This window comes from Leucoraja erinacea, chromosome 6 (assembly GCF_028641065.1).
Source record: "Leucoraja erinacea ecotype New England chromosome 6, Leri_hhj_1, whole genome shotgun sequence".
Taxonomy (NCBI): Eukaryota; Metazoa; Chordata; class Chondrichthyes; order Rajiformes; family Rajidae; genus Leucoraja; species Leucoraja erinaceus.
Genome location: NC_073382.1, coordinates 25318157 through 25335361, shown reverse-complemented (window position 1 = coordinate 25335361; position 17205 = coordinate 25318157). Strand labels below are relative to the sequence as shown.

Below are 17205 nucleotides of genomic sequence, written 5' to 3'. Positions count from 1 at the left end.
ACCACCCATCGCATCACATATTCTCCATCCTGCCATCTGGGAAGAGGTACAGGATCATTAGCTGCAAAACCAGCAGGATGCTCCTCAGCTTCTTCCCGCAGGCTATAAGACTGATAAACGGACTTTGCCCCCTGCCAAAGTATCGCGCACCAACCACCAACCTGGAAACACTGCAGCAGAGCCACTGTCGTGCCGCTACCGATCGGAACGCCTGTTGATGTTTAGTAGAGAGTAGCGTGTTTAATTTGTTCATGATATATGTATTTTTATTTCTATTTATTTTTTACTGCACACTGAATGGACACTGGTTGAGCAATGTTTTTTTGTTTCCTCTGGGTATATGAGTACTCAGGAAAATGACAATAAAGATATACTATACTATACTACATTCTGCATTTGGGTTCAAAAGATAGAGGAACACTAAAATCATTTGTGCTGTAGGTAAAATTAATGATATGGTTAATTCTAACGTTCACCTTGGCTGTTAAAATATTCTCTCGTAGGGTTCTGCACTGAAGCTTAAATGAAGTTGAGAATATTGGAAGGATAATGAAATAATTGTTAGTGTCTGCATTGTTTTGATTTTTGTTGACTTTGGTTTCTTCAGCAGGACCTGTGCCACCTGGTGTTAACATAGAAGAACATATTCAATTGCGACAAGAAGAAAAGAGACAGCGATTAAGTAGAAGGCACAGGCTGGAAGAAGTGAGAGGTATGTTTTCTACCAGGCATGCACAGTAGTTGGCATCTTTCTAAAGAGGGGTGTTCAGAGCTGAGTAAATGATAATCTTTACACATTGTAATTAGTCTGGAGGCTGAACATGTTAATTACACTTAATTATGCACAGTGTTAAAAGCTAAATTTGAAATGTCATCCTGAATGGATGTTAAACCTATGACTGTGTATCTTAAATGTTTTTATTGTTGCTTGATTAAACCTACTTAATTAATTATCCTGCTTTCCACCCATATAGTCTATAAACAAATATTCTGGTTGTTTAATATGTAGGACATTTTGCTAGCCTCGTATTTTGACTTAAAAATAGTTGAATCATCACTAATTGCAAATAGATTTAATGAAACGCCTTCACTGTAGTAAGGTTATACGTGGTTGTACAAATAAGTGATTAAAGCAAAATTTGATGCATATCATAATGGAGTAACCTGGAGGCAGTGGTCAATGGGAGAGGAATGCATTCTTGTCACCAAACATGAAAAAAGCCACATATAATGATTTAACAGCTTCTGAGCCTCTTTCGGTTTGCTGTAAGGCATCAGCTCTGTGATCTTTGGTGCTCAACAACTCTGATATCCTCAAAATATCTTCAACAATGACTCCCCAGCCCATGAAATCTCCCACCCAGACAAACAAGATTGGGACATAGCTGCGAATGGTATCACAAATTCCCATCAAATCTCTCTGCTAATCTGACATGGAAGTATATCATTATTCCCTTATTGTTAAAACATCTGATTGCTGTAAGCAGGAATACTGTAGGAATATCTCCACAAAAAGATTGACCGCACTTCGAGGCATTAACTCACCACCACATTCCCGAAGGCAGTTAGGGAGTTGTAATAATTATGGCCTTGCCAACTAGAGAGGCATCCAATGGATGATAAAATCTAATCGCATGAAGGAATCTTCACAGATGGCAAACTGGAGACACCAAAAGCACAGTTTTTAATTAAATTTTTAAATTATAAGCTAAATAAAGATTGGAACATGCACTTTGGTAAGAGTAGTAGTTTAAATCAATTTTAAACAATTAAAATTTGTTTTTTTGAAATTTATGTGTAAACTGCAACACACATACAAAATTGTTCATATGGTGAAAATAAAACTTGTGAATAGTAATTATGGTTTGGCGTATACAACAAATTAATATTTTCAGATTATTTTTAGTGGGCCTATTTAGTGCCAATTCTAGTGATTATTTGGTTTTCATTGGGGAAGGATCCCAGCAATGCAACTACTGGAGGAGGTTGAATCACTGACAATGACTGGCATTTTCTGTTGCAAACTGCACGAGGAACTGTCAAAGCTGCTGTTAAACTTTTCAGTGTAAAGTTGTCAAACATTGTCAATATCATAGTTGTTGGTCCAGAAAGACGATTGCAGGTGTGCAATGGCAGTGCTAAAAAGTTTTGGCACTGGGAAGAGTTTGTGTAATGGAGGGAATTAAGACAACAATGACAACTTTAATATAACTAAACCTCTACCAACTCTTGACAAATGCCAGATAAAGGATTTATCTGTTAGAAGGAAATCCATTAAGTTGAGATGTATGTTCTTAGCTGCCTAAAGTTAATATCCATTATAGCTATTTGCCCACATTGCTTTTGATCAAAGTGTGACACCAATTGTTACCTCAGCATAGTCTGAGCAGGTAGCTCATTTTCACAGACTTCAATGTTCCACATATCAAATGACATAAGAATACACTTCAAGCAGATACAATTGATTTTAAAAAGTTTGTATTTATACAGTTCCTTATCATTTCTTGACATCTTTCAATGTCTCACAGTGCATCATTAATGTAGTTATTTTTATCCTCACAAACCATTAGCAGCTGAAGGATCCTAAAAGCCTCAAAACAATATTGAGATAGGTCTACAATTAACTCATTCTGTCTTTACATATAGGATGTAATTTCCTACTATTGTTAAAGTGGTGTTGAGGCGTGGTTAAAGCCTGGCTAAATTACCAGGATAGACAGAAGAGGCTCAATTTTAATATCATGTTTTTAAAAAATAGCAACTCTAAGCCAGAGGCACAAACACCATGCTGAGTAGAATAGTAAATGTTGTAAACATAGAAACATAGAAATTAGGTGCAGGAGTAGGCCATTCGGCCCTTCGAGCCTGCACCGCCATTCAATATGATCATGGCTGATCATCCAACTCAGTATCCCGTACCTGCCTTCTCTCCATACCCCCTGATTCCCTTAGCCACAAGGGCCACATCTAACTCCCTCTTAAATATAGCCAATGAACTGGCCTCAACTACCCTCTGTGGCAGAGAGTTCCAGAGATTCACCACTCTCTGTGTGAAAAAAGTTCTTCTCATCTCGGTTTTAAAGGATTTCCCCCTTATCCTTAAGCTGTGACCCCTTGTCCTGGACTTCCCTAACATCGGGAACAATCTTCCTGCATCTAGCCTGTCCAACCCCTTAAGAATTTTGTAAGTTTCTATAAGATCCCCTCTCAATCTCCTAAATTCTAGAGAGTATAACCAAGTCTATCCAGTCTTTCTTCATAAGACAGTCCTGACATCCCAGGAATCAGTCTGGTGAACCGTCTCTGCACTCCCTCTATGGCAATAATGTCCTTCCTCAGATTTGGAGATCAAAACTGTACGCAATACTCCAGGTGTGGTCTCACCAAGACCCTGTACAACTGCAGTAGAACCTCCCTGCTCCTATACTCAAATCCTTTTGCAATGAAAGCTAACATACCATTCGCTTTCTTTACTGCCTGCTGCACCTGCATGCCTACCTTCAATGACTGGTGTACCATGACACCCAGGTCTCGCTGCATCTCCCCCTTTCCCAATCGGCCACCATTTAGATAATAGTCTGCTTTCCTGTTTTTGCCACCAAAATGGATAACCTCACATTTATCCACATTATACTGCATCTGCCAAACATTTGCCCACTCACCCAGCCTATCCAAGTCACCTTGCAGTCTCCTAGCATCCTCCTCACAGCTAACACTGCCCCCCAGCTTAGTGTCATCCGCAAACTTGGAGATATTGCCTTCAATTCCCTCATCCAGATCATTAATATATATTGTAAATAGCTGGGGTCCCAGCACTGAGCCTTGCGGTACCCCACTAGTCACTGCCTGCCATTGTGAAAAGGACCCGTTTACTCCTACTCTTTGCTAGCCAGTTCTCTATCCACATCAATACTGAACCTCCAATGCCGTGTGCTTTAAGTTTGTATACTAATCTCTTATGTGGGACCTTGTCGAAAGCCTTCTGGAAGTCCAGATACACCACATCCACTGGTTCTCCCCTATCCACGCTACTAGTTACATCCTCGAAAAATTCTATAAGATTCGTCGGACATGATTTACCTTTCGTGAATCCATGCTGACTTTGTCCAATGATTTCATCACTTTCCAAATGTGCTGCTATCCCATCTTTAATAACTGACTCTAGCAATTTCCCCACTACCGATGTTAGACAAACTGGTCTGTAATTCCCCGTTTTCTCTCTCCCTCCCTTCTTAAAAAGTGGGGTTACGTTTGCTACCCGCCAATCCTCAGGAACTATTCCAGAATCTAAAGAGTTTTGAAAGATTATTACTAATGCATCCACTATTTCTGGAGCTATTTCCTTAAGTACTCTGGGATGCAGCCTATCTGGACCTGGGGATTTATCGGCCTTTAATCCATTCAATTTACCCAACACCACTTCCCGGCTAACCTGGATTTCACTCAATTCCTCCAACTCCTTTGACCCGTGGTCCCCTGCTATTTCCGGAAAATTATTTATGTCTTCCTTAGTGAAGACGGAACCAAAGTAGTTATTCAATTGGTCCGCCATATCCTTGTTCCCCATGATCAACTCACCTGTTTCTGACTGCAAGGAACCTACATTTGTTTTAACTAATCTCTTTTCACATATCTATAAAAACGTTTGCAGTCAGTTTTTATGTTCCCTGCTAGTTTTCTTTCATAATCTATTTTCCCTTTCCTAATTAAGCCCTTTGTCCTCCTCTGCTGGTCTTTGAATTTCTCCCAGTCCTCCGGTATGCTGCTTTTTCTGGCTAATTTGTACGCATCATCCTTCGCTTTGATACTATCCCTGATTTCCCTTGTTATCCATGGATGTACTACCTTCCCTGATTTATTCTTTTGCCAAACTGGTATGAACAATTTTTGTAGTTCATACATGCAGTCTTTAAATGTCTTCCATTGCATATCCACCGTCAACCCTTTTAGAATTAATTGCCAGTCAATCTTGGTAATTGTATCCGGATTATGTTCCTTTTCCCCATTATCATATAATTTTGTTTTTCCATGGCTTGTACAATTTTTAAAGGGGCACACTTTATTTTCCTTTTTCTCTTTTTAAGACATTGAATTTACTTGAAATTGGGATGGCAAGGTTAAGGGAGTTGACCTTTAATGTAGTGGAATATTGTATTTTCTGTTCTGTTATTCAAACTTAGAAAATAATAGTTACAATGATCAGTGTAGGTACTAATATTTAAATAGAAGTCCATCAATATTTTGTTCCAAATTATTTTGTTCCAATTTTGCTCCAAAGATTGTTAAATTTATTTATAACAAAATATGAAAGCTTGTTATTTTACTGCTAAGCAAGACTGCAAAATTGAATTATTAGTACAATACATTTTCTTACACAGAAAACATGAAATAAATAGCAAGTTATCACTTTATCAAGCCAATTCGAACCATGTACAAAATTCATATTTTTTAAATTTAATTGCAATTTTGTTATGCTGTAACTATTGAAACAGCACAGCAGAATTTGTTTGAAACTTATGTTAATAACTTGTCCTCTTACCAAGATACTGTTCATTGGCATTTTAATTTTCTATTTCATATTACTACCTTCATTATATCTTTTTTATTCATGTCTCGCATTCTGTGGTTACCATTTCCCTTTTATATTATAGACAGATGATATATTTTTGTTTTTAATTTGAAGTTATTTCATTTGTGAGATTTCCTATGCATGTGCAAGTTATTTCTCCTCAGGCCCCATTGTATTTCCTGGTCCCATTTATTTGAATCATCGAGAACAGGCCATAGCCAGGCTAAGATCCCTTCCAGCAAAGCTAAAGCATAAACGGGACAAGCATAAAGGTACTTGGTCACCCTTCCTTATTGGCAGGAGGACTACCATCAATCTTGCCAGTCGTATTCTACTGTCAGCTGAATCTTTGTCTAATGTGGACAACTGTACAGAATGATTCTGCTTTTTATGTCTTAATGTTGAGCTACTCAAAGAGGAAGCTTTTTGGTTTAAGATTGGGTAGGGTGGAATCAGGACATTATTTTATTTTAAACAAGAAAGAATGCTGCCTATTTTTCAGATTTTGTTCTTCACTGCTGCTCTGTTCTTAAATTGTGCAATTCCATTTTGAAGAATGGAGATTGCTTGAGAGAAAAGGAGAATATGTTATGTGCTAAAATGTTACTCAACTTAGAGGTTGTTGTACATTGTATAACTTAATCCATTGTATTTGTGCTTTCTATTTTCCCGTGAAGATAACTTCTCAGCTGATTTACCCTGAAACTGCTATTGACCTTTTCCAGTCAAAATGTCTTGGTCGAAAGTATTTTTTGTCATTTTGATCACCTATCTATGGCATCATGTATTTGCCATATGTACACTTAAGGGAAACCCAAGAACCACAGTTCGCTGACTTGAAGTTTCACTGTCTCACTATTGAGCAAAATTAATGCAGTTTATCTTTAAAGATTGTGATTGAAGATATTAAATTCCATTCTGGTCCATATATAAAACAGGCCAATTGATCTGGCTAATGGTGGAATCTGAGAAATAACTTTGACATAAAGAACAACTTCATAATGAGAATACTCCTATAAATTGTGTGTGTGGGGGGGGGGGGGGGGGGAAGGGAGAGAATGTATGATTTAAAAATTTGACCACTATTGATTCAAACTTGAGAAAACAGATCATTGACTTGTAGAAAGGTGGCTTTTCATTTTTGACTGAAAAGGGTTAAATTGTGTGAAATTTCTTCTTGAACCAGAACTCTGCTATTTATGCACCTAAATAGTGCTAATTCATTTTAATTTTGTTTTAACTTAAAATGTACATACATTGTCAATCTCTGAATAACTGGTAATTAGGCCACATTGGGCACAGTTCTGCATTGTTCTGGGTCAAGCAATCCACTTTTTTTTTCTCTTCTAAATACTCACAGGAATTTAATGCACACTATATTAGTGTTGTTGCCAGGCTTTAATATATTGTTTCAATAAAATGAAGTTGAACTTTAACTTTAACAACACTTGTGCTTTAACATTGTGTGATGCTTTCAAATCATTTCCTGTTGTTCCCACCACAAATGATAGGCAACCACTGACATTTTGACATGCATGTCTTCAGATAAAACATAAATTTAGAAATTTAATTGTACAGCTATATAATATTTCCAGTTAATGTTGCAAGAATATTTTTGCACAGTTAATTGAATTTGTAGTGGCAACGCTTCTTTCAGATCTTGTTTTCAAAAAAGACACCAGGTGCTGGAGTAACTTGGTCAGGCAGCATGGCTAGAGAACATTGATAGGTGGCGTTTCGGGTCAGGACCCTACAGACCTTCTCCAGCACTTTTTTAATGTAAACAATTATCTACAGGTTCTTGTTTCTACTTGTTATTTTTAATGTTCATTTCCGAACTATTAATTTGTAAACATGATTCAAGAAATAAGTAGTAATTATAAAGCCAAGGCACACGTTATGTAGATGTATATTATTTCCAGCAGGAATGCTAAAATTATACATCCATGAAACTGACAAAAGACATTAGGTGCAGGAGTAGGCCATTCGGCCCTTCAAGCCCATTCAATATGATCATGGCGAATCATCCACAATTAGTACCCCGTTTCTGCCTTCTCGCCATATCCCCTTACTCCGCTATCTTTAACTCTATCTAACTCTTTCTTGAAAGCATCCAGATAATTGGCCTCAACTGCCTTCTGAGGCAGAGAATTCCAAAGATTCACAACTGGGTGAAAACCCAGATCTTTTGGGCTATTTAATGCTGTGCTTATACTAAACATTCCTTTAATGAAAATGCTCTTGGTTACGTAGTCGGAAGAGCAAAGTAAAACAGACTTTTGTTAATAAATATTAAACATTAGTACTGACATTTTTGGTCCCTGTCTATTGTAGCACCTTTGGCTTCCAACAAGACTTTTCCAATTTCAGGTAGTCCTTGCTTTCTCCTTCCCCTCCCCTTCCCAGCTCTCCCACAAGCCTACTGTCTCCGCCTCTTCCTTTCTTCTTCCTGTCCCCTCCCCCCAACATCAGTCTGAAGAGGGAACTCGACCCGAAACGTTGCCTATTCCTTCTCTCCATAGATGCTGCCTCACCCGCTGAGTTTCTCCAGCATTTTTGTCTACCTTCAATTTTTTCCAGCATCTGCAGTTCTTTCTTAAAAATTTCAGTAAGGCAATCAGTTGGGTAGATCACCCAAACATAACTCCTTGCTCCAGTTTTAACAGAATTGAGAATGACTTGTTTTTAGATTAGATTAGACTTTATTAATCCCCTTATTCAGGGGAAATTCAGATGTCCTTGCAGCACACTAATAAAAATACAACATAGCATTCAAGAAGAAATTTTCTTCTCTCACTAAAATACCAGGTTAGATGGGCCATAAGCGCCACTATATCTGCTGATATTGGAGAGGTACTCAGCTGAAACAATTTACTGTTTGATGGAATGCATGGGCAAACCTCTGGTTTTTATTTCAGGCAGTACTTCTCATGCTCTAGCGATAATAATAATTGTATCTACTACCACAGCTTTTTAAAAAGAAAGCATCCATTGACGAATACTCTGCAGAATATAATGCAAGAACAACAGTAGGAAATTGGATGGAGTGTGTTTATGGCTGGGAAATTTAGAACTCGATCATGTTTACATTGTTTGTCACAGGCATCGTCTTTACCTATGACTTGGTAGTCATGGTTTCTTGAGTAAATGAGGTCTTTCCTTGATGGCAAAGAATAGCTATGTTAAAATGGACACGTTTAACTAATTAAACACCGGTAGCACGTCTGTGCTTTTGAGAATTGATAATAACTGGACAATCATGGAGCTTAATCTGCAAACACCCTATTGGATGCAAAATGATTGTACAAATTAAACAGTTATGGCAGATCAAAGTACCTGCTATAAGAATTTGTATGTGGCATGGGATTATCACCCCTCGTATAGACCAATGTAACCGCCAGCTTCCTGAGGTGTATGACTTATTGGAAGACTGGTTTTACTTTGAATCAAATTCTAGAGTATTAAAAATATCAGTGCAGCATTCATGAGAAATTTTGCTAAAATATGGCGCTTACTACCACGTGAAGTGGTTGAGATGGGTAGCATAGAAGCAGTATTTGCTGTTCCCTTCATTAACTAAAGTTTTTTTTTAATTCTGACGGAATTATGATATTTAATATTTGTCAAAAGATTTTCAGATATTGATGTAATCATATTTCACATGCCTGTATTTTTTAGTTTATTGGCACATTCACCTTTTAAAAAATAAAAGCAGCAGAAGATGGTTGCAACTAAATTGAGTGCATCCATAAATGCAGGTTAATTGGAAAGTACAAAGGAGATAATTTTAACATTTCCACAGTGTGCTTTGGCTTTGTGATGAAACCCAAGTTTTGTGGGTTATAGTTGAGAATATAGAGCAAGTATCAGACTAAATTGTTGCAGTGTTCAGTGTTTTCATGTTGGTGGATCAGGGTGAAGTTGGACTTTTATTTTCAGATGCTAATGGAGAAAGGGGGGATAAGGATGCCAGCAAGATCGCAACATTTCCCCCGGGCGCCGTATGTCTTGACTATGACCTCCAGGCCATCCAGATTAGCTGTGGATTCCACCACTCGGGTAAGCCTGCTCTATTGTGATGAAAATAAATAGAAAGGAAAAGCGAACTAATGCTTATGTGGTGTCATCTCATTAAATCTGAATATGCTTCTCATTTTTTGAGCTAATTTGTTTGGTGAAATAATGTGTAGGACTGGAAGAACCCATATTGTTCCTGAAGTTCAAAATCCTTAATGCATAACTTTTTGGTTAAATTTCATACTAAAGGCCTGATTAACTTGCAATACAATTATAAATTGTTCCTATGGTCTGTTATGTTGCTGCAAGTAAGAATTTCATTGCTCCATTGTCGGTACATAAAATGATTAAACACTCTTGAGAAACCATTATCGATGAGTTATATTTGATCATTATTTGACTAATTTGAGTTTTATCCAACACCACCTTATTCCATTAAATGTTTTGAATATCTCCATACGTTGTAAGCTCTTTATAACTATTCATTCTTATAAATTTGCAAAAGGTCAACTTCATTATTTCAGTTTTTTTTAACAAAATGGGTAGTTGGAGAAATGTTAATACACAAAGGCTGTAATATTTCCATCTTGGGTGTGTGGAATTTTTTTTTTTTTTTTGAAGCCCAGGGTCTTGAATAATGCAACAATTAATAAAGAATTGTTACCCTATGCCTTGTTTGGCCTTTGATTACTTGGTTATTGGTTACCTGTCTAAAGTGTATTCCTGGATTTTTATTTTATCTTTGTACCTCTTACAATTGTATGTATTTTCTTTAATCGGAATAATTTTAATCCGTTATCAAGTCACATGCTCTATTTTCTGTTTTTATTTTGTTATCTCTGGTCATTCAGGGAGCTCCAGCTTTAATTGTTCTACCATGTTCTTCTTTCGTGTGGCATGCACAGCCTAAAGTTGTAGGACAGCTTGTTCTATTTGATCTTCTGTTTGTGCACGTCAAGTTGATTGCATTAGTCGAAACAGGGCGGACCACGTGAAGGCTGCAATCTTCCACCCCCTACCATGTAATTTGTGGGAATGTACTTGGGCTGTCCCTGAATTATTTCCTCTTTGCAGGCTGCACATTGTTCAGTTCATTTTGTCCTCAGCTTGGTGATGTTGGCCCTTCTCTAATTGTTTTTACCTTTTGCAAATATACTTTAAACTTGAGGTTGCTTTGAAACCTATTCCCAAAATGATCCCTCAGATACTTGGGCCTGCTCATTTCATTTGTTTTGGGGCAGCTAGGTTCATTGGAAAGACCCTTCCTCCCTTTCTGGTCAAGAAGGTTCATTGGAAAACTCCTACCTCCCTTTTTCCCTTATTATTACTCTACCAATCAGACTTGAAGCCCCCTGTAATCTCTACTTTGTGGCTCTGTCCTCACTTTTACAATTACATGTTTACCTCAAAATTAAGTAGAAAATTATAGACTTGCCATTGTGTGTGGTTCTCACTTACTTAAAAAGTGGTTAACCAAATATGAGGTATAACAAAACTATCTGCCGGGTAACCTTGATCGAGGGAATTGAGCATTTTTTATTTTAACACATGATTAGAAAATAATGGTGTCCTGTAATTTGCACTTTATTACATGAAATCTGCTGGATGTTTTGACTTGTGTGTACAACTCGGAATAATTGTATATTTTGGAACAAAGTAAATGTTTATGATACTGATAGCTATATAATAATTTTCATGCTTTATAAATGACCTGCAGTGATTCTAATGGAAAACGGTGATGTATATACATTTGGATATGGGCAACACGGCCAGCTTGGACACGGAGATGTCAATTCAAGGTACCAAATAAAATGGAAGCTTTGATTTCTGTTTTGATATTGTTATTGAGATTGCCTTGCTAAATATTATTTTTATTTCAGGGGGTCACCAACATTAGTACAGGGCTTACCAGCTCCTTGCACTCAAGTAACTGCAGGCAGTAACCACACAGCTCTACTATTAGCAGATGGACAAGTCTTCACATTTGGAAGCTTCTCTGTAAGAAAACTATCATAATATAACATACAAATTCTGAATATTAAGTACAATTTCAATAAATGTTGCTGTACATTTCATGGATATATTTTTACTTTTTAATTAATAATGGAATAAATCTTAGATTTGTTTCCTCTGTACTTTTCCAATGTGACAATTGCAGCTTGTGAACTATTTAATAAATTGGTCCTTTCTGGAATAATACTAAACGTATTCAAAATGAATAATTAATTTGTTGTAAATATGATTTGTCGTGCGGGATGCCCATGAATGAAGTGTTGGACAATGGTCCAAATTGAAGCAATTTGAAGCAAAATCTATATAATGTATTTGAAATGTGTGATGTTTGAAGATATACCATACTGTTACGAATCTCAAATGCTCTTTGTAATCCTGAAATATGTTTTTAAACCCATATTCTTGCTCCGAGAAAGATCGCCTCCTTTACCCTCCCTTAACCTTTCCCGGCCACCTTAAAGCACTGTTAAATTTCTTACGTTTTAATAGATATTTATCATACTCTCATTAAGTATCAAGGATTTGTAAACCACAAGTTCTTTTTAAAAACTCATTTATTTTGTGCCTTTAATTAGCTTTACAGATATTTAGTAATGAATACACATTATATATTATGTTCCTTACTAGATATTCAATGCCCGTGTCTTCAAATTATGCCACCTGAGCCATTTTGTTAATTCACGAGGGCAGACAGAGCAGTGTTTATAAAATCTAATTTGCTGTCTTTTTCATGCTGAGTGCTGCATGTGTTAAGTGTAACTTTTTTTGCGTTTGTTATGTTTTATTTGTGAACATATGTGCTTTATTAACTTCATTAGCCTATCTATCTTCAGAGATATTAGCCTATCCAACTATCTTCAATGATTTCCAGAGGAAAATAATGTTTGTTTCTTGCACCATCTCATTCTTCCTACCAACATGTATTATCTCTTTTTTATTGAATATCAATGTTCATTCCTCAATCATTCTCTGCTTTTAGTCTATTATTATGTCAGAATTGTGTACTATCCTCCAAATATGATGTATTGAATTATCCAAAATGCACCAGTGGTCCCGGGACCCTGGGGAAAAAAACACAGTGACGTCTCTTTTCAAACTTAGCCCATTTTTTGTGGCTACCCTTTTATCCCCTGGTCTACAAATTTGTCAGTGAAACAAATTTCAACTTTTTTGTATAATTTTTCCGATAACAGTCCAATTCCAACAGTCGCTTGACTCGGGTGATGTTCCGCTGGATTGGAGGAAGGCTAACATCACTCCTCTCTTTAAGAAGGTTTCAACCATCAACCCGGCGAATTATCGTCCTGTTTCATTAACAGCACTTGCTGCAAATTGCTGGACCATTTAATCAATAGTAATCTGATGAAACACCTTAGCAAACATTACATTCTTGCTGACAACCAACATGCATTTAGGAGGCATAGATCATGCGGGTCTCAGTTTATCCTGACAACAAATTACCTGGCCAAGAACCTTGATAGCAATGTCATCACTGATTTAGTAGTGCTAGACTTTTCTAATTTGATGTCGGCACACCAGAGACTGCTTCGGAAGCTTGACCTCTACGGTATTCGTTCCAACACAAAATGATGAATTTCCAGTTTTCTGACAAAACGCCTTCAGCGCGTGTGTGTGAATGGAAAAAGCTCTGATTGGCATCCAGTGTTAAGTGGTACACCTCAGGGCACAGTACTGGGCCCACATCTGTTTTTGCTTTACATTAATGACATCTCATGAAAAAGTCACAAACACGACCAGACCATTCGCTGATAATTGTTTGCTGTGCCATCCAATTAAGTAATCTGATGATAAAGATGCTCTCCAAAAAGATCTCGTTACTATGGTTGAGTGGTCACAACAATGGGGCATGTAGTTCAATCCTTCCAAATGTGAAACCATGCCAGTCACCAGGAAGAGGAAACCAGGCGAAACATCATACAATATCCTTGGTGCCACCCTTGAAGAATCCAAACAGACCAAGTATCTTGGCATCAAATTACAGAACGATGTACATTGGAATGGTCAGACTCATCGTGCAACGGTGAAAGCAACAGGTCTCCTAAATTTTGTGAGACACAACTGTTATCACTGTTCAACTTCTATCAAGGTGAAGCTATACTTCATCTTTGTTAGACCACATTTGGACTACGCAGTTGCAGCATGGGATCCATACACAAATAGAAACATTTCTTCCATCGAACGTGTCCAAAGACAGGCAGCTCGATTTGTTACAAATACCTATGAGAGAGAAGCAAGTGTTACCAAACTTCTGAATTCACTGGGGTGGAACCCTCTCCGAAATGTAAAACTCACCGTTTGACCTGTTTTACAAAATGTTTAATGGTCAGCGTGACATAGATTACCAAACTTACACCAAACCCAAACCTATTAGGAGCAGACGAGGGCATTCGATCCAAGTTGAGATACCAGTTACCAAGACAGATATGTGCAGCAATTCATTCTTGCCCCACACAATTAAAGCATAGAAAAGTCTTCACCCTACCATAGTTACTCAACCAGACGCAACTAAATTTAATGTAGCACTTCTCCAAGAATCCTTTTTTGCTTAAATCCACCCTCCGCCACCTCCAGTTTAAATTCTATTTGGAATATTTGGGAGGACCAAGAACCAAGAATATACCTTACTAATTGGCTAATGATTTTCCAGTCTCCTAAATTTAGTTCTCATCCAGATGATTAAATTCGCCATTGACTTGCATCTCGCCAAATCTTCAGTCTAAATCTCCTCTCCATGCATGCACTCCAACCTCTGATTCATCACTCCCTTCTTTCATTTAATAATTCTTGCCTAAACCACATATTTAATTATTTCCTTAATCTTCATAAACCTTGTTCAGAACAAGCATTATTTAGAATTAACTGGAATTGTTTAGAACTAGAACAATATATCACCCTACCTTGTATCTCTTACAATTTGTTTACTTTTCAAGAAAATATTTTCTATGAAGTGTCTGGGAATGCTTTGTGGGATAAAAGATGAGTATTGTTGATTATGTGCATATCAGTGGAAATTAAAATAAGATGTTTCAAAAAATGTTCCTTTCCCTTTTAGAAAGGACAACTTGGTAGACCAATTTTGGATATGCCTTTCTGGAACACGAGGCCATCTCCTATGCCAAATATAGGCTCAAAATATGGTCGTAAGGCAACTTGGATAGGTGCAAGTGGAGACCAAACCTTTCTGCGTATCGATGAAGCTCTTATCAACTCGCATGTTTTATCAACTTCAGAAATCTTTGCCAGCAGAAGCATAATAGGCAAGTCCAATTAATTGAATGTTCTGCATTTGGTGGTGAATGTTTAGAACTCATTTAGAATGTTTGTTGTCAATTTAAGCTGTAGTTTCAGAATGATCAATTTGCAGTCTGAATAGTAAACCACAAAGCATGGTAAAGCTATTTCAAGTAATATCAGAACAGCTTTTCTTGTGGCATAATGATAAATTCATTACTCTGTGCTTTTATCATTGTAGATTAGGAATGAACTGCTACACCAAATTTCTCAGGAGAAAGGAAATGTAGGGGCAATTTTAGATTCACTAGTACAGGCAACCTCGCCCCACACCCTCGTTATATGGGGATTACGATCCTAGAAAACGGTTGTATTGTAATTATCTGTAAAGCAAAACGTGTGAGTGAACAAATGCGAGTTGAAAAAAATGTGCCTATTTACTTATCTCACAGATTTTGTAAGAACAAATTTTCATCCTGTATCTTAGATTTTCTGGTCATGTTAATTCCATGGGGGTAAATTTCCGTTACCCAAATGGCATAAAAAGGGGGACATCTGTAATATAAACATTTTTGAAGAGATGTAACGGTATGACTAAAAGCCTTGCAGTTGTTGAACTACGGTGTTTGTTCATATAGGTTTGGTACCTGCATCTGTCACTGAGCCACCACCCTTTAAATGCTTGCTAATCAATAAGCTGGATGGAAGTTGTAGGACATTTAACGATTCAGAGCAGGAAGACTTGCGAGGGTTTGCAGTTTGTCTGGATCCTGTGTATGATGTAATTTGGAGGTAAGTTGAAATATTTCCCTACCAAAGAACTTCGGAGGACAAAGATGTAAATGCACTTTCCATCTAAAGAATTTCCAACCACATTAAAGATAAATTTCCCATTTCTCTGCATTTTCAAGCGGAAAAAAATATTAGCTGCGCTTAGTTATTTAGTAGCACGTTTATTCTAAACAGATTGATGGTAATAAGAAACTATATGAATAAGATTTGTTTAGAACTTTACCTATAATGACCACGACTGAATTACTTTCTTCTTCCATTCTGAATACCACACCTTAATCTTACTTTCCCACCTGCTTAAAACTATTTTGAAGCATTTATTTACTGATTTTCATTTTGTAAGGACATTAACCCAAATCTTCAAGACCATATTGTTCACTCAGGTTTTATGCTGCCCTATTTTTTTTGAATCGGTGAACCAATATATTCCATTCAGATTTTAAATATATGAATAGTATTCTCTAATTTGCATTTCAAATTCCCAACTAGCATATTTGTAGTTATTTTTTCATGACAACGTCTGAATATATTTCCTGTCTTTTACTTAAAGAGGGCAATTTACTGGTAATAATCTTACTGGTAAGATCCTTCTTTCACAGGAAAGAATCATGGTGGGTTTCTTGAAATTTCCTGAAACATTTTTATTAATGTTTTATTAGGCATGGGCACCAGGTTGTATGGAACAATTGGGCAAATTGAATTGAATTACCTATTCACTAATTCATCGTTCTTCAAGGGAAAATAAACATCTTTATAGGCACCTGATGTTAGAGGAAGAACAGAAAACCTATGGCAGAAAGAGCAGATGGTGAATGATGAGAGTGCTGGAGTCTGAGCAGCCTGCTAACTGCCATAACATGCATAGGTTCTGCAGCACTGTTAAGGAGAAGGATATTTGTGGCCTCAATGACTAAGGCCCCATCCCACCGAGTCAAAAACAGAGGGGAGTTTATTAGCAGTTGTTATATTCCGGACGGCAGAATGAATAACAACTCACACGCAGGTTGCCTGGATCACGAGAGAGAGATTTATTACCCAGCATTCCCTGCTTATATTGAACACCAACTCATTATCATATACATGAATATGCATGAATACATTACACTGCTCTCCCTTTTTTAAGTATTTAACCTAAGTACACAGTTACAATTTTGTTGTTGTGATACTTGATTTAGACCAGTATTTATGGAATCTTAAATGTGGATAAATGTGAGGTTATCCACTTTGGTGGCAAAAACAGGAAAGTAGACTATTATCTGAATGGTGGCCGATTAGGAAAAGGGGAGATGCAACGAGACCTGGGTGTCATGGTACACCAGTCATTGAAAGTAGGCACGCAGGTGCAGCAGGCTGTGAAGGAAGCGAATGGTATGTTGGCATTCATAGCAAAAGGATTTGAGTATAAGAGCAGGGAGGTTCTACTGCAGTTGTACAGGGTTTTAGATTTTACTGCATCTGCCATACATTTGCCCACTCACCCAACCTATCTAAGTCACTTTGCAGCCTCCTAGCATCCTCTTCACAGCTAACACTGCCCCCCAGCTTCGTGTCATCCGCAAACT

General features: G+C 37.3%; 1 protein-coding gene across 21 annotated transcripts in view; it reads left to right on the top strand.

The window, feature by feature from the left end:
• The window catches only part of mycbp2 (MYC binding protein 2), a 217821-nt gene that overhangs the window by 78754 nt on the left and 121862 nt on the right, over nt 1-17205 (top strand). For 15 of the 21 annotated variants that reach the window (XM_055636762.1, XM_055636749.1, XM_055636747.1 and 12 more), the window contains 7 exons: nt 608-712; nt 5734-5841; nt 9509-9628; nt 11304-11385; nt 11467-11584; nt 14673-14877; nt 15490-15643. In XM_055636762.1, coding sequence (XP_055492737.1) covers nt 608-712; nt 5734-5841; nt 9509-9628; nt 11304-11385; nt 11467-11584; nt 14673-14877; nt 15490-15643 — 892 coding nt within the window. The remainder of the gene's footprint in view (nt 1-607; nt 713-5733; nt 5842-9508; nt 9629-11303; nt 11386-11466; nt 11585-14672; nt 14878-15489; nt 15644-17205) is intronic. The other 6 variants (XM_055636765.1, XM_055636751.1, XM_055636745.1 and 3 more) reach the window with 3 other exon arrangements.